This window comes from Phascolarctos cinereus, unplaced genomic scaffold (genome assembly GCF_003287225.1).
Source record: "Phascolarctos cinereus isolate Bilbo 61053 unplaced genomic scaffold, phaCin_HiC Scaffold_5;HRSCAF=322, whole genome shotgun sequence".
Classification (NCBI taxonomy): Eukaryota; Metazoa; Chordata; class Mammalia; order Diprotodontia; family Phascolarctidae; genus Phascolarctos; species Phascolarctos cinereus.
Genome location: NW_027555958.1, coordinates 273,708,222 through 273,728,841, shown reverse-complemented (window position 1 = coordinate 273,728,841; position 20,620 = coordinate 273,708,222). Strand labels below are relative to the sequence as shown.

At 39.3% G+C, this 20,620-nt stretch overlaps 1 protein-coding gene and 1 pseudogene across 4 annotated transcripts in view; both read left to right on the top strand.

Annotated features, from left to right (window-relative positions):
- Window positions 1-20,620, top strand: part of CD7 (CD7 molecule) — a 73,044-nt gene that overhangs the window by 6,685 nt on the left and 45,739 nt on the right. For 2 of the 4 annotated variants that reach the window (XM_078155876.1, XM_021000862.2), the window contains exon 2: window positions 16,605-16,771. The exons of the other annotated variants lie outside the window; for them this stretch is intronic. Coding sequence is in view for 1 of the 2 variants with exons in the window: in XM_021000862.2 (XP_020856521.1) it covers window positions 16,696-16,771 (76 nt within the window). In the remaining variant the exon portion in view is untranslated. The remainder of the gene's footprint in view (window positions 1-16,604; window positions 16,772-20,620) is intronic. 4 annotated transcript variants of the gene reach the window in all.
- Window positions 683-2,695, top strand: LOC110218263 (14-3-3 protein zeta pseudogene; annotated as a pseudogene).

The window sequence follows — 20,620 nt, the reverse complement described above, 5'->3', positions numbered from 1 at the left end:
GTTTTTATGACTGTCCATGAGACTTGGACTGTGGAACTTGGTCCATAAATATTTGTTAATCACCTACCAAGTGCCAGGCAAGGTAAAAGGTAGCCCCTGCTCTGAAGGAACTCATAGTCTAATGGGGAGATGACATGCAAAAAACCTGTGTACAAACAAGAGAGATCTAGATCTAGATCTAGATGTATCTAAATATAGATATAGATAGATATGTGATGAATATATGTGTGTGTATGCATGATGCATGTGTGTATGTATGATGAATTGGAAATGATCAGCAGAGGGAAGACACTAGCGTTAAAGAGGACAGGGAAAAGTTTCTTGCAAAAAGAGAGATTTTAGCTGAGATTTGAAGACAGGAGGCAGAAAATGGTACTAATCCCCTTATGTGTCCCTTGACTTTTATGTCTATCCTCCATGTCCATCTATGAGGAGTTAGACTAGGAGACCTAAAAGGCTCATTCCAGCTCCGAAATTCCATGCCTTGTTGATCATCTTTGTACTGGGATGCCCTCCTCAGTCAGTTTGCTTTTCTTTCTTCTTGGCAGCCAGGGTATAATCCTGAGCTATCTGTGTCAGCACAGGTAAAGATGCAAATACAGAGGAATAGGGCTGGGGACTATAAGCCAGAGATAAAATACAGTTGCTATACATGGTTGGAGAGTCTGAGCTGAGGGATAAAGGAATGGAGTCTCAGCCCCGCCGCTGCTACTGCCGCCACCCGGAGCCTGCTAAACCCCTGTCCGTCCATCCATCTGCTGCCACCACTCACTCTGGGCACAAAACATTCAGTCATGGATAAAAATGAGTTGGTGTAGAAGGCCAAATTGGCTGAGCAGGCTAAGATATATGATGACATGGCAACCTGCATGAAGTCTGTAACTGAGCAAGGAGCTGAATTATCCAGTGAGGAGAAGAATCTTCTCTCTGTTGCTTACAAAAATGTCATAGGGGCCCAAAGGTCATCTTGGAGGGCTGTTTCAAGTATTGAGCAAAAGATAGAAGGTGCTGAGAAAAAAAACAGCAGATGGTTCAAGAATACAGAGAGAAAACTGAGAACAAACTAAGAGATATATCTGCAATGAAGTATTGTCTCTATCGAAAAAGTTATTGATTCCTATTGCTTCACAAGCAGAAAGCAAAGTTTTCTGTTTGAAAATGAGAGGAGACTACTACCATTATTTGTCTGAGGGTGCTGCTAGTGACAATAAGAAAGGAATAGTGAATCAATCAGAGGTGTATCAAGAAGCATTTGAAATCAGCAAAAAGGAGATGCAACCAACTATCCTGTAAGATTGGGTCTGGCCTTGAACTTCTCTGTGTTCTATTATATGATCCTGAACTCTCCAGAGAAAGTCTGCTCCCGTGCAAAGATAGCTTTTGATGAAGCCATTGCTGAACTTGATACATTAAGTGAAGAATCATACAAAGACAGTACACTAATGCAGTTACCGAGAGACAACTTGACATTGTGGACATCAGGCACCCAAGGAGATGAAGCTGAAGCAGGAGAAGGAGAGGAGAAGTAACCAGTCTTCCAACTTTTGTCTGCCTCATTCTAAAATTTACACAGTAGACCATTTGTCATCCATGCTGTCCCACAATTAGTTTTTGTTTACGATTTATGACAGGTTTATGTTGCTTCTATTTGGATTTCTATATTTCCCACGTGGCTTTTATGTTTAATATCAGGGGAGTAGAGCCAGTTACCATTTGGGGAGTTACATCTGAGGTGGCCAATATGAGGATATGGAATTTTTATACACGTTTTACATGTTTGGCATAGTACTTTTGGTACATTGTGATTTCACAAGGCCAGTGTTAAAACAGCTTCCATGTCTACGTAAAGAAAACCGTCTACATATTGGTCTGTCCTGGTGGGGGGATAAAGGGATAATTAGTTCCAGCCACAGGTGTAGTTTTTGTGGGTACTTTAGGGTTGGGGTACTCATGGCTGTGGCAGAAACAGATGTCCCATAGATATTACATGTCCTTCTGTGTGTATCTGTGGAATACACAATCTCAATGTGTACACCTTTATGATTGCAGTTGCAAAAGTGTTCCTCAAGACGAAGTTTTGGGGCAGCTAGATGGCACAGTGGATAGAGCACCAGCCTTGAAGGCAGGAGGACCTGAGTTCAAATCCAGCCTCAGACCAAACACTTGATACTTACTAGCTATGTGACCCTGGGCAAGTCACTTAACCCCAGTTGCCTAAAAATGAAAAAAAAAAAGTTTTAACCCAGTCAATTTACTCCGGAGAAGGGCAGAAATGGTTCACATTCCATTATTTGTAAAGTTACCTGCTGTTTGCTTTCATTATTTTTGCTACACTCATTTTATTTGTATTTAAATGGCTTAGGCAACCTAAGAACAAATATACAAGTAAAGATGCAGTAAAAAAGGAACTGCTTGATATTGATAAAGTCACTGTATATCAAGCACAGCAGTAAAACAAAGAATCCATGGATTGAACTTTTTTTAGGTTTTTTGCTTTTGTGATTTTTTTTTATGCTTGCCTAACATGCATGTGCTGTAAAAATAGTTAACAGGGAAGTAACTTGAGATGATGGCTATCTTTGTTTAACGTCTTATTACATTTTCATGAACAGTCCAGGCATAATTGGGTTTGTGTGTGTGTGTGTGTGTGTGTGTGTGTGTGTGTGTGTGTGTGTTTGGTAAGTGGGGTTAAGTGACTCGCCCAGGGTCCCACAGCTAGTAAGTGTCAAGTGTTTGGTCTGAGGCCAGACTTGAACTCAGGTACTCCTGACTTCAGGGCCGGTGCTCTATCCACTGCGCCACCTACCTGCCCCACTGGGCATAACTGTTAAGAACATGTGTATTAAGTTGATGTAAGTGAAATAAAAGTTTTGTGAATGGAAAAAAATACAGTTGCTATAATAGGGAGCACCTAGTTAAAAGCAGGATGGTATTTAGGCATAGGTAGTACTGAGGAATAGCATGGAGGTTTAAAAATTTTTTTCTTTACTTTTTTCCCCTAATTACACATTAAAACACTTTTTTAAAAGGTTGACTGACATTGATGGTGGCCAGAAAACAGCATATAGCACTCTAGTCAACCCAAGTAGAAATGGATAGGGGGCCATTAATCTGTATATAAGTAGCCCTGCAGGTTGCATATTAGCTTAGTTTTAAAAATGCAATATTATCTATGTTTTATTGTATTTTTACTTATTTTGTTAAATTTTTCCCTATTACATTTCCATCTGGTTCTGGCTGGACTCAGGCCAGTGGTGAAACCTCTGGTATACAGGTAGGTTCTGAAGTAAAGGCCAAATTGCCACTAGAAGGGGCGATATAGTGACACTGCCATGATGGGTTGTTGCCTGCAACCAGATTGTACACCGAACGGAGAGGAGTGAATGAAATAACTTATGACATGGGCCAGGTGGAGTAGAATACTGACTCAGTTTATTCATCTGAAGGCACAGAATATATAGGGAAGATCTAGCCTAACTTCAAAGAGTCCTCCCCATGAGATACTCCCCAGAACATCTGCTGAGGATGTAACAATCATGAATTTCCTCCTTATCAGGGTTCCTAGATTGGGCTGTAGATTCCAAGGTTTTCCCAGGCGCCTAGGCGCCACCTGCATAGAGGAGTAAATATGTAAACCTAAGGTTCAAAGAGAGAGAAGGGATGTCTCAGAGATTTATCAGGAAGGAATTTGGGGAGCCGTACCACTTAATCCCTGAGCCCTTTGGGGTGAAAGCCTGAGCAGAGGTCAAACTCTGCCTTGGATCTTAAACCCTTATCAGACTCTTAAGATCGGCCCTCAACAATGGGTTAAGGATCCTGAATTTTTATAGACTCAGAATTTCAGAGTTGGAAGGGACCTCAGGGGCCATCTGTTCTAATCCAGCAAGAATCCTCCCCGACAACATACCCAACAAGTAGTCGTCCAGAACAAGTCCCTGTTTTATGCAGGGAAAGAACACTAGACTTGGAGTCAGACAGTTTGAGATTGAGTCCTGGTTTTGACCTTGGGCAAGATAGTTGGTTTCTCTGAGTCTCAGTTTCTTCATCTATAAAATGAGGGAATTGGACTAGATGACCTCTAAAAAATGCCCTTCCAGCTCTAAATATATGATCCTCCCACCAGAGATAAACCTGTTCCATTTTTGGATGGCTATCATAGTTAGTTTTACTTACTTTCTTCAATTAATCAATCAATCAACAAGCATTTACCAAGGGCCTACTATGTGTTTGGCACTGTGCTAAGCAGTAGGGATACAAAGAAAAGCAAATGACAGTCCCTGCTCTCAAGGAGTTCATAGTCTAACGAGAGAGAAAACATGCAAGCAACTGTCGACAAACAAGATGCATATGGGACAAATTGAAGATAATCAGCAGAGGGAAGGTATTGACCTTAAGGGGCATTGGGAAAGACTTCTTGCAGAAGGTGGTATTTTAGTATGGGCTTGAGGAAAGCCAGTGAGGCCAGCAGATGGAGATAAAGGATAGAATTTCAGGCATGGGAGACAGTCAGTGAAAATATCGAGTAAGGAGATGGAAGTGTTTGGAGAACAACAACGCCAGGGTCATTGAATCCCAGGGTACTAATGTAAGAAGACTAGAAAGGTCGTCAGGGGAGGGCAGGTTATGAAGGGCTTTAAATGCCAAACAGAAGATTTTATATTTAATCATGGAGATAATGAAGAGACACCAGAGTGACATGGTCTGACCTGTGCTTTAGGAAGATCAATTGACAGTTAAGTGGAGAGCAGACTGGAGTAGGGAGAGATTTGAGGCAGGGAGATCCACCAGCAGGCTATTGCAATAGTCCAAGTCTCTGGTGATAAGGGCCTACAACAGGGTGGTGGCAGCGTCAGAGGAAAGAAAAGGGTGTGTTGGAAAGATGTTACAAAGGAAATTGAGAGGACTTGGCAACTGACTGGATGTGGGGGCTGAGAGAAAGTAGAGTCAAGAATGACATCTTGGTTTCAATCCTGGGTAACTGGGAGGATGCTGGTGCTTGACAGTAAGAGGGAAGAAGTTAGAAAGGGTGATCTTTCAAAGATATGGAACAACAGGCTGACTTTGGAAAAACCTGGAAAGACTTGTATGGTCTGATGCTGAGTGAAGTGAGCAGAACCAAGAGAACAATGTACGCAATAACAGCCACGTTGTGTGATGACTAATATTGATAAACTCAACCCTTCCCAACAATACAAAGATCTAAGACATCTCCAGAGGCCTCGTGATAGAAAATGCTATCCACATCCAAAGAAAGAAGTACGGAAGTTGAATTGCTATTTTTTTCCTCTTCTGTTGAGTTTTGTTTCTTCTTTCTGGTGGCTCCTCCTAAGGGTTCTAATTTTTACTTACAACATCACTAATGTGAAAATATGTTTAATAGGAATGTATATGTATAGCCTATATCAGATTGTGTGCCGTCTTGGGAAGGAGGGAGGGAGGGAGGGGGAGAAAAATTTAAAACTCAAAAGCATATGGAAGTGATTGTTGATAAATCAAAATAAATTAACAAAAATAAAATTTTAAAAAAGATCCAGAAGAAAGTTATATATATAAGATCATTCAATGACATTGGCTTAGTACTTAATGCTGTCAATTCTGCCTGCATCCAAGGACAGAGTTTAACTTGGCCTGGTGACTTGTGCTTTATTCTTATCTCCCCACTAATCTTGGGTTTCAACTCTCTGTTAGTCATATCTGTTCTCTCCTTCCCAATCCAAACATCAGTCTCCTGGCAGAAAGAGTTACTTAAATGGATCTGTAGTCTTGCTGATTTGGGAGTTCTTTCTAATGGCTGAGATTAGGACCCACCCATGCTTCTTCTTTCTGTGTGACTCTTGTCTACACCCTTCTATAATATCTTTACACTGTAATCCACCCAACATCTTAAGAGGGTTGAGAAGGTGTCAATGGAGCCTTCAGCCATGTGACCAGCCAATCCTATCTTCCTGTTGTTGCATTTGAAAATTAAGGTAAACTAAGACAATAAAGTGCTGAGCATGTTCATTTTATTGATAAGACCAGTTACTATTCTAGTTGACAACAAAGTGGGTCTTGGACCCATTAGCAAGCCAAGACCACAAGGTAGGGCATACTAGCCTTCGTATAGTTTTGGGAAATACAAGAGAACAAAGAACATTGGTTACAAAGTCTGAAGTATCATAGGCAGCAAAAACGATATGATTGGCTGGATATTAAAGTCCATCTGCTCATTAATTGAACAGAAATAACAGATTCCTTAGTGTTTACCCGCATTCTATAAGGTTTGTTAGTAGAATAACAGATCTCCTTTAATTGTACATGGGTATGCAAGACTGTAGAGAGATAACTGTTTTCTTTCTATTAAAGTTATCTGTAAGGAAACTTACCTTTTCAACTTAACTCAGAGGAAAACTCGGAGGTTCACTCTGGACTCACAAACATCTGAACTTAACTCAGAGACAAAGAAACATGGCTCAATCAGTTACAGAATAGAATGAATTACGGAATAGAACCAAACATAAAATAGAAAGTCCATATTTAATTTTCTCATTCTCATACATTTCCATGATGACTTCTTTTACCCCTCTTTCTTTGAAGTTTTTCATTAGTTAAGTGATCATGATCATCACATGTCTCTCTTTTGTCTTCTGTGTTATACTCATTTTTAATTCTTTGGAAATAGTTGCATTTTTGTATCTCACCACAGTATAACAACATCAGTCAAAATAATTATAAAAAAAATAACTATAGTAATTTTAATAATGCAATTTTAAATTATTTTTAAGACCTTTTAAATATTTTTTAAAAACATAGTAAATACAAAGTAGCTTTAGGAGAGGGAGAGCTCTAACACCTAGGGGGAAGGGGCTCAGAAATGCTTCTTATAGGTGGTAGCCGAGACTTGAAGGAAGCTAGGGATTTCAATTGGCACAGGTGAGGAGGGACTGCCTTCTGGGCAAAGGGACACCCTTGTAGGGCAGGAAATGGAATGTCAAGTATAGGAAATAGCCAGCGGGAGAGTTTGTATGGGACATAAAGAGTGTGAAAAGGAGGAATGCAAAATCAGCCTGGAAAAGTCACTAGAGCCAGATTTTCCATCCAAACTCAAGACTTTGTATCAGACGCCATCCAGCACTGACAAAGTTGACAGCACATGGGCCTTCTATACCTACCAAGCGGTTGTGTGTGTGTGGTGTGTTCCCCAGAGACCCTGAATGTAAATGGGCCAAAATTACCAAGACAAAAGTAAATAGAGATTAGAGTAATCTTCTGCCTTTGTGCCATTGATCCTGTAACACTAAATACAGAATTGGAGAGATATTCACGTAAAAAAGTCCGTATAAAAGCTTCTCTTTCTATCTATATGATGACCACTCCTTCTCAGTCTCCTTTGCTGGGTCCTCTTCCAGATCATGCCCACTAAGTGTGGTTGTCCCAAAGAGGGACTGTCTCTTCTCTTCTCCTTCTATAATATCACTCGGCGATCTCATTAGCTCTCATGAATTCAATTACCGCCTCTATGCTGATGATTCTCACATCTACTTATCCAGGCTTAACCTCTCTAGTGACTTCAGTTTTGCATCTCCAGCTGCCAGTTGGACATATTAAATTGGATGTCTCCAAGACATCTTAAATTTAACATGTCCAAATCTGACTCGTTATCTCCACCCCTACTTCCCCCTGCAACTATGTAGCTCAGTAGAGAAAATACTAAGTCTGGAGTCAGGAGCACCTGAGTTCAAATCTCTCTCTCTCTCTGTCTCTCTCTCTCTCTCTCTCTCTCTCTCTTTCTCTCTCGCTTTCTCTCTCTCTCAGATATACTCTGTCTCCCCTCTTCCTCTACCTTTTCCTTCTTCCTTCTGTTCTTTCTCAAAGAGGACAGAGCTTTGAATTTCAGCTCTACCACCTGTGTGACCTGGAATGCATCTGCTCCTCAGTTTGTTCATGTTTAAAATGAAAAATTAGGACTAAACCACATCTAAGGTCCCTTCCAGCTTTAAATCTGTAATCTCATCTCTTATTCTCTTCCATTTTTATTCTCTTTTCTCCCTCTCTACTTCAGACCTGCCAGTGACATCTATCAAAATTTCCGAGCCAGAGAACTGAGAACAATATAGATACTGGCTTTTGTGGAATGATTTCATAGGTGTAGGGAACTCCCAAGAATTAAACAAAGTCATGGGTAAATTCCTGCAAACGCAAATCAGGAACTGTTCTTTGCCATGCAGTCTTAGAAAGTTGTGCAGAAAACAAAGAGGTTACCCAGGGTTACACAGCCAGTAATATGTCAGAGGAAGGACCTAAACCCAAGTGTTCCTCACAAAAGGTCCAGTTCCTTATCTAGTTACTCCAAGCTGCCTCTAAATGCTAATATAAGTCAATCTTCAAATTTCCACAGTCCTCATGATTTTATTAGTAACCTCATTTTCACTTTCCCATTGGCAACCAAGTACGTTGGTAGCTATTCGCAATAGAGAAGAAAACAAACAAACAAACATGAGAGGCTTGGTGAGCAAGTTTATATCTACTGAAAAAAGGAAAGTATTCATAGAAGTACTTGTGAATCTACTCCAAAAAGTCCTAAAGTAACTTGCTCTTCTCAGCAGTGCAATGATCTAAGACAATACCAAGAGACTCATGAATGGAAAATGCTATCCATAGCCAGAGAAAGAACTATGGAGTCTGAATGCAAATCAAAGCATACTTTTTTTTCTCTTTTTTTTTTCTTTCCCATGGTTTTTCCCTTTTGTTCTGATTCTTCTTTCACAACATGACTAATATGGAAATGTGTTTAATATGATTCTACATGTATAGCCTATATCAGATTGCATGCCATTTTGGGGAGGGGGAAGGAGAGGGAAGGAAAAAAATTGGAATTCAAAAATCTTGTAAAAGTGAATGTTGAAAACTATCTTTGCATGTAATTGGAAAAAAATAAAATACTATTAAGTGGGGGGAGGAGAAGAAATGAAAAATAAAAAAAGTGCTAATGTAACCCTCTCAGGTGTATGATGAGGGAATTTTAAAAAATGGGAAAGTGGCCAAGTTTGTGGGCAAATAAGATGGTGGCCATTCCCACTCTCTCAGTGGATGCTTCTGAGCATCCTGGCTAGCCCAGGGAGGGAGTTCTGAACTTGGACCAGGGCCAGGGACTCACCCAAAGGCACGTGCTTCTCCTGGAAAACAGTTCAACCATAGAGCTTAAAGGGAGATTAGAGATAGCAAATAGATTAGAGTTGGCTTTCCCCATTTTACCTCAAGGTTCTTCTGACATCACCAACCCTTGTCCTGTCTGACATTGCCCCTCCTCTCCCCTGAATTTTATGGGTTATTTCTTGGTTACTGTGTTAGGAAAAGTGCACGTTATCAGAATTAATGTTTTGTTATAAACAATTGTACACAGAAACATGTATTTCAGAAATCTTTAGCAAAAAATTATGATTTTTGGTGACCAGGGGAACCTAAGCCCCTATTTCCTATAGGCTCAATGTATCAGCATTTGCATTTTTTTTTACTTTTGCACTGTTTTCTAGGAATGTTATCCAAAGAAAACATAAACCTTCTGAAGACAATACCTTAATCCAAAGGTGTGATTCCAATCATAGAAATTTCAAACACCTTTGAAGAGATGCACTAGGAACTTTTAAGGACAAGAGGTTCCTGCCCCATATTGCCAGAAGGATTATTGACTTTTCTAATAGAGACTCAGAGGAGCAGAGAGACCTTGGGAGTCCAAAAGATCAAATAAAGAATTAATGAGGGAGTCAGGGATTAAACTTTTTAACTCCCAGCTAGTTCAGAGGGTTCAGTGCAATTCAACAGTCTATTCTAGTCTGCCAAGTTCTTTTTGGAACCTAACTCTATTATCTGTTGTCTACTTGTTTCAAATGGCTACTCATGCAGTGAATAACTGCTCTTGAGTGCCAAGAGTAGGCACTCCTGCCTGAAGATAGCTTTCTGGATGTGGACCACTACAACACAAAACCAAATTTTTTCATGATAGGGGACATCTGTGTAAGTTTGTAGGCGGAAGGGAATATTCAACGAATAGAGAAGATGAAGATAAACCTATAGTAAGGAGATAACTGAAAGATCCAGGTTCCAGAAAAGGAGAGTGATGAGGAGCTAAGTATGAAAAGCACAGGTGAGAAAGATTAGCTGTGGCAGCTAGATAGCTCGGTGGCTACAAGACCTGAGTTCAAATCCTGCCTCAGACATTTACTAGCTGTATAACCCTGGACAATTGGATACAGTGCCAGGCCTTGAGTCAGGAATATTCATCTTCCTGAGTTCAAATCTGGTCTCAGATACTTACTAGCTGTGTCACCCTGGGCATGTTTAACTCAGTTTCCTCATCTGTAAGATTTAGCTGGAGAAGGAAATGGCAAACCATTCCTGTATCTTTGCCAAGAAAACCCCAAATGGGGTCAAGAAGAGCCAGATACAAATGAACAATACCACACCACAACCCTGGACAAGTCACTTAACTTTTCTCTGTCTCATTTTCTCCATTTGCAAATTGGGGTAATAGCCCAAAGAAATCAAAGAAAAAATACATTTTTTTTAGTCAATTGGGATTAAGTGACTTGCCCAGGGTCACACAGCTAGTAAGTGTCAAGTGTTTGATCTGAGACCAGATTTGAACTCAGCTCCTCCCGACTTCAGGGCCAGTGCTCTATTCACTGTGCCACCCAGCTGCCCCTGAAAGAATACATTTCTACAAAAAAAAAATGTAAAGCAGCTGTTGTTGTGGTGGCAAAGAACTGGAAGCTGATGGGGAATCCATCAATTAGGAAATGGCTGAATACTGGATCATAGAGTAATAGAGTAAGTAGACTGGAAATGTAATAAGGTGCCTCATGAAGGACTTGGAATGCCAGAGGATTTTGGATTTGAGCCTGGAGATAACAGGGAGCTACTAGAATTTATTGAAATGGGGGATAACATGGTCAGACCTGTACTTTAAGAAGATCAATGTGATAGCTGAATAGAAGATAGAGTTGGGAAACACTGGAAGCAAAGACCCCAACCAGCAGGCTATTGTCCAGGCAAGAGGTGATGAGGGCCTGGGCTACCTCAAGAAGTGGTGAGTTTAAAGTCCTTTTGGAAGTATTCATGCAAAGATTGGAGGACCATTTATTGGATATGTTGTAGAGGAGATTGTCCTTAATGTCTGGGCTGGACTAACATTCTACAATCTCTGAGATACCTAAAAATCTTGAATTCTAGAATCCTAGGGCTGTGTAGAGGGAAACCTCTGAGTAGCCTTGGAGTTTCATACCTATACTGAGCCCACATATACATAGTGCTATACAGTTAAGAAGCATTTTCGTGGGTAACATTCCATTTGATCTTCACAACCCTGTGAGGTGGATAGCACAAGTATGCTCATCTTCATTTTACAAATAAGGAATCTACAGACCAGAGAAATCAAATGATATGTCAACTGCCCCCAGTGGGAGTTAGGGCAGAGCTGGGAATCAACCCTAGATTTCCTCATTTCAAGACCTGTGTTTTTTTCTAGACAGAATGGCCAAAATTTCAAAGGCCAGTAAACCTTGTGGTGGCATATTAATCTCTTTCAGAGAATGGCCCTTGCTATTGCTGCTGCTTCTCCTCCTCCTCCTCCTCCTCCTCCTCCTCCTCCACTTCCTCCCCCCACTTTCTCCTCCTCCTCCTCCCCACTCCCAGAGGGATTCTTATCTGTGTCTGATACTCTCTACCCACTTGGGACTGGCAGCCAGTGTAAGGATATCATACAGAATAACTTAGCAAGCCAAATTTCTTAAGAGAATGACATCATAGATCTTCCAAAGCCTGGCAGATTGTCCATGTTTCATTTTCCTTTCTGCCTACCTGCAAACACTTTCACACACATCAACACAGAAACAACCCAATCCACCCCTTTCAGAGTCCTATTCTATTTTGATTTGCATGAGTAATTTAAGAGTTCAGTTTCCCTTGAGTGATACAATCACTATCAGTTTTGTGAGCACAGGGCAGGTCAGTGGATTTCATGAACATAAAGCCATGCTTACTCACGACCAGAGCAATCCAGAGCACAAGAGGCACCACAGTTTCTGTCCTGCCCAGAGCAATTACATCTAACTGGTTGGTAGTTTCCAACATTTTGCAAAGCTATTGGGGGTGGGGAATGGACCTGATTAGCAATATCTGGACAAGGTAACAAGGATTAACCTGTGGGTAGGTAGCACCAGTAGCTGGTCAGAATTCCTGCTTTCCCAATTTGACTCAGTCAGCCATACTGAAGTAACAAAGGGTTTTAACGACAAAATCAGTATCTCCTTGAGGGGAAGAACTGTGTTTTACCTCAAGTTGGCAGCTTGCTCAACACTCAGAAAATGCTCTCCATATAGTACATGCTAGGTTTCTTGAGTGGATGTTAAGTGAATAAACTGGGATAAAATACTCTTCAAAACAAGTCTTGAACAAGTCACTTAAACTCTCTGAATTTGTTTCCTTATTGACAAAATTAAAGAGTTGTCCTAGATCGAGGGTCCTGAACATGAGGCTGAGGGACCCTCAAGGGAATCCATTGATAGATTTCAAGGGGTACATGAACATGGATGTGAAAAAATTACATCTTTATTTTCACTAATCTCTGACTGAAATTCAGTATTCTGTTATGAATTGTAGACAACAGACGTTCTTCTGAGAAGGGGTCCACAGGCTTTCTCAGACTTCCAAAGGGAGCCCATGACATAAACAAAGGAAGAACTGGACCAGATGATCTCCAAAGTCTTCTCCAGTTCTTGCTCTTATGATATATGAGCAAATCTATGCCTTTTCCTCCCTTAAAACAAAAAAGCCTCACCTCCTCCAAGAAGTCTATCCTGATTAAATGTATGTTCCATACACATTAAGTACTTAAGTATTATATTGTTTCATGCATGACCAACTCTTTGTGATGCCTTTTTAAGGGGGTTTCTTGGCAAAGATACTGGAGTGGTTTGTCATTTCCTTCTCTAGCTCATTTTACAAATGAGTAAACTGAGGTAAACAGGGTTAAACAATTTGCCCAGGGTCACACAGTTAGTAAGTGTCAGAGGCTGGATTGGAACTCATGAAGATGAGTCTTCCTGATTCTAAATTCAGTGCTTTCTCCACTTCACCACCTACTTGCCTCATGGGTTTCTTTTTTTTTTAATCATTTTACAAATTTGGTTGATTTAAGAATTTTATTGGTATAGAATTGAATCTATAAATAAATTTAGGTGGTACAATCATTTTATTGTTTTAGTATGACCTAACAATGAACACCATTGATCCCTACCATTATTTAAATCTTTTATTTCTATAAATATTTCTATCTTATGCATTTCATAGTTTTTATTTGAATTTCTCCTATTGTTAGTGATTTGAGATTAATGAATTTTTCCTTTTCTTCTGAAAACTGATCAAAACCTTTGGCCACTTATCTCTTGGGGAGTGACTCATTATTATGTGTTTATGATAATTCCTTTAATATCTTGGATATCAGACTTTTATCACAGAAACTTAATGCAAATAATTTTTTTCTACCTGGCAGTTTTTCTTCTTATATGAGGTGTATTGATTTTATTCATACAAAACTTTGTGATATTTTGTAATTGAAACTGTATTTTGTTATTTAGGATTTTTTCTCTCTCTTATTTGGATAAGGATTTTCCCAATTCTCTAGCTTTTTTTTAAGGTGACCTTTTATATTTAGGTCATATATCCAGTTGGAGATGATTACGATTTACCATTTAAAATGTTTGTCAGAATTTAATTACTCTCGAATTATCCTCGTTGTCCCCAGAAGTTCTTGTCAATGGAGAATCTTTTCTCCCAGAAATTTGTTTTCTTGAATTTATTGAATATTGGACTGCTGTATTTGCTTACTTCTGGCTCTGTCTTATCTAGTCATTTTTTAAAAAACTATTTTATAATAGGTAACAAATAGTTTTTAGTACTACTGCTTTATAAAATAGTTTGGAACCTGCTAATGCTATGACCTTTTTGCTACTTTTTAAAAATTTCCTTTGACATACTAGAGTTTTCATTCCTCCAGATGAATTTTATTATTATTTTTGTCTAGTTCTAGAAAAGAATGTCTTGGCAATTTTATTGGTAAAGAACTGAATCTATAAATCAGTTAAGGTAGTGTAGCCATTTTTTGTTTTGTTTTTATGGCCTAACCATGAATATCATTGATCTCTATAATTATTTAAATTTTTTCATTTCATTCTGTGCATTTTACAGTTTTTTACTGAGTTTTTGTCATTTTCTTCTGTTTTTTTAAGGTATTGTATAAAAATGCTGCTAGTTTCTATGGATTTATTATGTATCCTGTTACTTCATTGAATCCATTATTATCTAAATTTTCATTTAGATTTATTTCTTTACCTAAATCTAGTTTCTTCACTGACTTGCTGTGGTTTTCAAAGTAAATCAGTAAGTCATCTGCAAATAGAGAAAATTTTATATCCTTTTTATAGATATTTATGCTTTAATTTCCTATATTGACTTGTTTAAGCTAACATTTCTAGAACTATGTCAAATAGTTAAGAAAGGGGATCCCATTGCTTTACTCCTACACTTACTGGAAAAGCTTCCAGTGTTTTCCTAATGATGATAATACTAGCTTTTGGTATTAGAATTTTTTTATGATATTAAAGAAGGGTCCTTCAACATGTTTGAGTTTTTGAATTAGTAACACAATCAAGTATTCTGTTTTGTCAAAGGTTTTTTCTATATATATATTGATAGTTCTGTTTTGTTGTTTATATTATTATGTCTGCTATTTTTTAATCATCCTTCTATCCCCAGTACAAATCAGATATGTTTTTAGTGAATAACTTATATATATATATATATATATATATATATATATAATGTATACACATGCATGTATATATACACATACATTGCTGTTGTGTCCACTAAAATTTTATGTTAGATTTTTGTGTCAATATTCATGAACAAGATTGGTCTATATTATATATATATATATATGTACAGATATACAGATGAGGAAACTGAGGCAAAAAGGGTTAAGTGACTTGTCCAGGGTCACACAGCTAGGAAGTATCTGGGGCCAGATTTGAACCTGGGAGATGAGTCTTCCCAACACTCTCCACTATGCCACCTAGCTGCCCTACTTGTGTATTCTTAATATACCTTTTTTAAAAAATTGTTTTTTGCCTTTTCTACTTGTCCTTCTTTAGGTTTTATTTTCATGGAGCAAAGTTAAATTAAGCTACTTTGCCTTGAGCCCTCAAGGGTTCTCCTGCTAGCCTTCCCACCTTGGTCCTCTTATGGGCCCATGAGTCATAAATCTTAAACCATGGGTGGAACCTTACTAGAGGTTTGGGTGTTTCTGGTGTTTTCCTTCACCTTAGTAAGCAATGTATACAGACCTTCCCAGGCTTTAGGGTGGGGGTGTGAATTGCCTCACTGGTGATTAGTTGGGATAGGTTTCTCTTTCAAGGCTCCTTCTGGAGGAGCAGTTCAGCTTAACCTAAGAGCCACCAAAGTGTACGTGCTTCCCTCAAGCAATTCTATGTCACAGTCAAGAAAATAAATTTGTCTGTCACGAGCTCTGAGTTGCCAAACTGTTGTAAAAAGGGTGACTATCCTGAAGCTGATCTGGCATTAGGAAAGAGCTGATCTATTCAGCCTTTGGACTAAATTCACCTTGAATGATCATCAGGAGAATCTTTCTACTTAGGGACAGCTAGGTGGTTCAGTGGATAAAGCACTGGGCCTGGAATCAGAAGACTCATCTTCCTGAGTTCAAATCTGGCCTCAGATGCTCACTAGCTGTGTGACCCTGGGCAAGTCACTTAATCCTGTTTGCCTTAATTTCCTCACCTGTGAAATGAGCTAGAGAAGGAAATGGAAAACCACTTCAATATCTCTGCCAAGAAAATCCCAAATGGGGTCATGAAAAGCTGGAAATGACTCAATAACAACAAAAGTTTATTGGAAAGAGCAGCGGGCTCAGAGTTAGAACACTTGGGTTCAAATTGCAGTCTTGTGTGACTTTGGGCAATATGTGACTTGACAGTCTCTAGGCCTCAATTTGCTCTGTAAAATGAGGAAGCTGGAATGAATGATTTTGAAAGTCATTGTTTTCTCTGTCTCTCTGTTTCTCTCTGTCACTCTCTCTCTACTTCTGTGTGTGTGTGTGTGTGTGTCTGTCTATCTTAGGTTCGGTATTTCTCATCTTCAAATTAACGTCTTTTACAATAACATCCTATTGCTAAATGCTCATAAGATTCCATTCTTTTCTCATTCTATTGGAATCTGGGAAGGAGGATGGGTATATATGGATAGTAGGAAGGAAATACAAGAGGAGTCAAAACTCTAGGTGTCAGTTTCCTCACCTGTAAAATGAGTGTGGGTAATCAAGGGCAATGGATAGTGGGGAGGAGGCAGAGGAAAGGTCCCAATTCTGGGCCTCACTTTCCTCACCTATAAAATTTTGACTAGATCATCTCAAAGGTTCTTTCCAATTCCTATGACCACTGGAAGGTGAAAAGGTAGTATATCTCCTAATGCAGGACGGATCACTTGGATAATGGGGACAAGCAAAGGTCCTTTGTAAGATCTTTTGTCTCGTTGGCTTTTTCTTTCTCCAGGAGGTGTCTGGAGAAGTGATGGCAAAAAAGACTGACTCTTGAAGCCTGATACCCCAACATCTCCATCTGCCAGTGCAGCTGATCTGACCTGATGGCTTTTTATTTCTTACTGAGAATAGCTAAGGCCCTCTGGCTCTTGACTGTTTTGAATGCCATGGAAAATTCAGGTATCTTTGTTCTCCTCCATCTTCCATACATGGTAATAGCTGAGAAAAAGAATAATGGGAGAGAATAAAAAGGGTGTGATTCAGAGCTAGAAGAATCCTCAGAAATCATCTAGTTTACTTCATTTTACAGATAAGGAAACTGAGACCTAGAAAGGTAAAATGATTTGTCCAAGGTCATATAGATTATAAGAAGAAGAAATGAGATTCAAACCCTGGTCTTTCTACTCTCGACTCAGTGCTCTGTCCATTATACCATGTGAGGGAAGCCTTCTTCATCCTACCTAGATTATCCAGAAATAGGGATAGAACATATTCAATTTTGGACTGAGTCCATATTGCTATTCCTCCAGGAGGATATACTTTGTTGGAATCTTCCTAGACTGTTAGAAGAACCAGGTTCAGTGTCTTACATTTAAAAGCTTGTTGAAGGAGCAGCTAGGTGGTACAGTGGATAGAGCACTAGCCCTGGAGTCAGGAGGACCTGAGTTCAAATCCAGCCTTAGACACATAACACTTACTAGCTGTGTGATTCTGGGGCAAGTCATTTAACCCAATTGCCATGGTGGGTGGGTGGGGGGGAAAGTTTGTTGAAATGAATTAGATTGAATTTGTTTCACTGCATGACCTTGGGTAAGTCACCACCCTCTCTCTGCCTCACTTTCCCCATCTGTAAAAGGAAGATAATTTATAAGATTCACTTCCAGCTGATTCTATAGTTCTCTGATTTTGTGATGAGTTTTTCTCTGTCTTGTTGCCTCCTCTTCTGTGCTATTCTCCTGTATTCATATTTCTCTGTGACACACATTCTCTCATGACTACTCCATGACTAGGTCTTTTCTTTGCCGGTGCTCTGTTCTACTAAGACACCTTAGAGAGCTCAGGACCTTGGGCAGAGCCTCCTCTTCTGAAATACACAGTTCCCTCTCTAGAAGTTTAAGCAGTAGGATAGCCAACTCAACATGAAATCAAATAGAAACTAAGGGAAACACTTAAATATGAGAAAACAAGCAGGTATATGAGGGAGGCGGGGGGTCCAGGGAGAAAAAGGAATAGGTTTTTGTAGGTCAGAGAGAAGAAAGATGTTCTCCAGTCTTCACATAGGATTGGGGGCCTGGAGTCAAGACTCACACAATAAGTGTGACACAGGTCTTTGTAGGTCTGCTGATAAAGTTTGGGGCTGGGCTGGGCATTCAGTTAGCATGTTTAGCGAAGCTAAAACAGGCCAGTGGATGAAATCACAGACCTGGACCACTTCCACATCCACCTACCATTGAACAGTAGAAAGTAAGCTTCTCAAGGGCAGATAATAGTTCCTTTTTTTTTTTTTTTGGTATCCCCAGCACACACTAGACACTGAGTGAAATTTGTTAACTTCAGTCATGGCAGTCTAGCCTTAGAACTAGGTATGTGACACAGCCCTACCATGATGAACTTGACCAGGAGTCATGTAGCCTCTGTATGAACAACTCCAATGAGGTGAAACCTGACCCCTGCAAAGCAAGTTTATTATACTTCTGTCCAATTCTAATTGATAGGAAGTTTTTTCTGATACTAAGCCTAAGAGTAGTTATTCTGGTTACTAATTTTTAGTTACATTGATGCCTCTACCCAATTGCCTCCTGGTTCTGCCTCCAGGAACCAGATGGAACAAATCTAATCCCTCTTACACATGACAATCCTTCAAACACATTTTTGTTAGCATGCAAAGAAGGCCAGAGACTAAACTTTCAGTTTACATAGAAATTTATGCTAATTGACATGTTCACTTAAAGTAGTTTCTTTCTGTGCTGCATTGTTGCTTTGGAAATAAAAACTTGATTTTAAAAATTATAAACAGTATATCCAAATATATCCAAAATAGTCAAATAAACATAGTCAACAAGGGGCAAAATCTTATTATTAGAGAATGTTAGAAAGGGGACCAATTAACAGCCAGTAGCGCTGCCCCCACTACTTCTTGTTCTATGTCTAAGCCTTTTGGTAGAGCTCCATAAGAGCTCATCATATAGACGAGGAAAATGAGGAACCTGAGATCCAGATAAAAGAAAGTGATGGGCCCAAGGCACATGGGTAGTTTTTCCATTACCTAAATCTTCTCCTCTATCTTCCCTATCTGCCCCGTAAGAGAACCATCTCCTATAACAAAGAATTAAAAGAAAAAAAGGAGGAAGACAAAAAAATTATCAAGTAGAAACATGGGGGAAAAAAAATCTCACATTATAAATAATGATCCACACCCATGGACCCCTACCTCTGCAAAGGAAAGAGGAGAGATTAGGTGCCTATTAATTGGGGAATAGCTGAACAATTTGTGGCATATGATTGTGATGGAATAGTAGTGTGATTTTTAAAATGATGAACTAAGCCTGGAAAGACTTATGCAAACTGATGATACAAAGTGAAATGAGTAGACCCAGGAGAACACTGTACACAGTAATAGCAATATTGTAAGATGATCAGCTGTGAATGACAGCTATTCTCAGCAATACAATGATCCAAAACAGATCTGAAGGACTTAGGATGAAAAATGCTATCCATCCCCAGAGAAAGAACTGATGGAATCTGAATGCAGACAGAAGCATACTTTTTTTTTTACTTTATTTTTCTTGGGTTTTTATTTTGGTCTATGTTTTCTTTTACAACATGACTAGCATGGAAATATGTTTTGCATGACTATACGTGTGTAACCTATATCAAATTGCTTACATTCTCAGTGAGGGGGGGTGGAAAGGGAAGGAGAGAATTTGGAACTCAATTTTAAAAATGAATGTTGAAAATTGTTTTTACATATAATTGGGGGAAAGAAAATGCTAGATTAAAAAAAAAACTAAATACCCTTTGTGCTTGAAGTTATCTCTCATTTATACCTTAGTGTGAATGAAGGCTGTAAAGGCAAATTTTAATCTGGCAGCAAGAGGCCTGGGAGCGCCCTGAAAGAGGAATACAGGAGAAACTGGAGATACTAAGTGTGTTTCTCCCTTTGTAATTTTGCCTAGGGCCAGCCCTGCCAGGAGAGATAGATTTACTTTTCAAACGTCTCCTAAGACAATGAGCAATGGATATTTCTGTAGCTGTACCTTGTTTAATATGGCCCTGGTCTAGACTTGGAGTTCCCATTTTGTGGGGACCCTTGGCCTGATGATGGGTGTACTGTGTCGCCAGTACGTAGCAGAATCTCTGTGCCCTTATGTTTGGAGGACAATCCACTGATCCCTCTGGAGGCAAGCAAGTAACAACTTGCTTAAAGAAGTAGGAATAATAATGACGATAATAGCTAGTATTAATATAGCAAGTACTCCATGCCAAGCACTATGCTAAGCCCTTGACAAATATCATTCATTTGATCCTTACAATAACCTTGCAAAGGAGGTGTTATTATTATTCCCATTGTACAGTTGAAGAAACTAAGGCAAACTGATTTGCCCAAAGTCACATATCTAGTAAATGTCTGAATCTGAATTTGAACTCAGGTCTTCTTGACTCCAGGCCCAGCACTCTATCCACTGTACTACCTAGCTGCCATATAAGAAGGCAACTGGTAATAGCTAGTATTTATATAGTGCTTTAAGGTTTACAAAGTGCTTTACAAATATTATCTTATTTGATCCTTACAAGGACTGAGAGAAAGGTAAGTGGTATTATCTGACATATGAAGAAACTGAAGCAAGCAGATTGACTTGCCCAGAGTCATACAGACAACAAATATCTAAAGCTGCATTTGAACTCAGGTCTTCCTAATTTCAAGTTGATTACTCTGTTCACCATGCCCCTGAGTACTATCTACAGGCACACCATGGTGAGGAAGGAATGAGGTTTATGACAAAGCCCCTCACTCCTTATTTGCTTCGG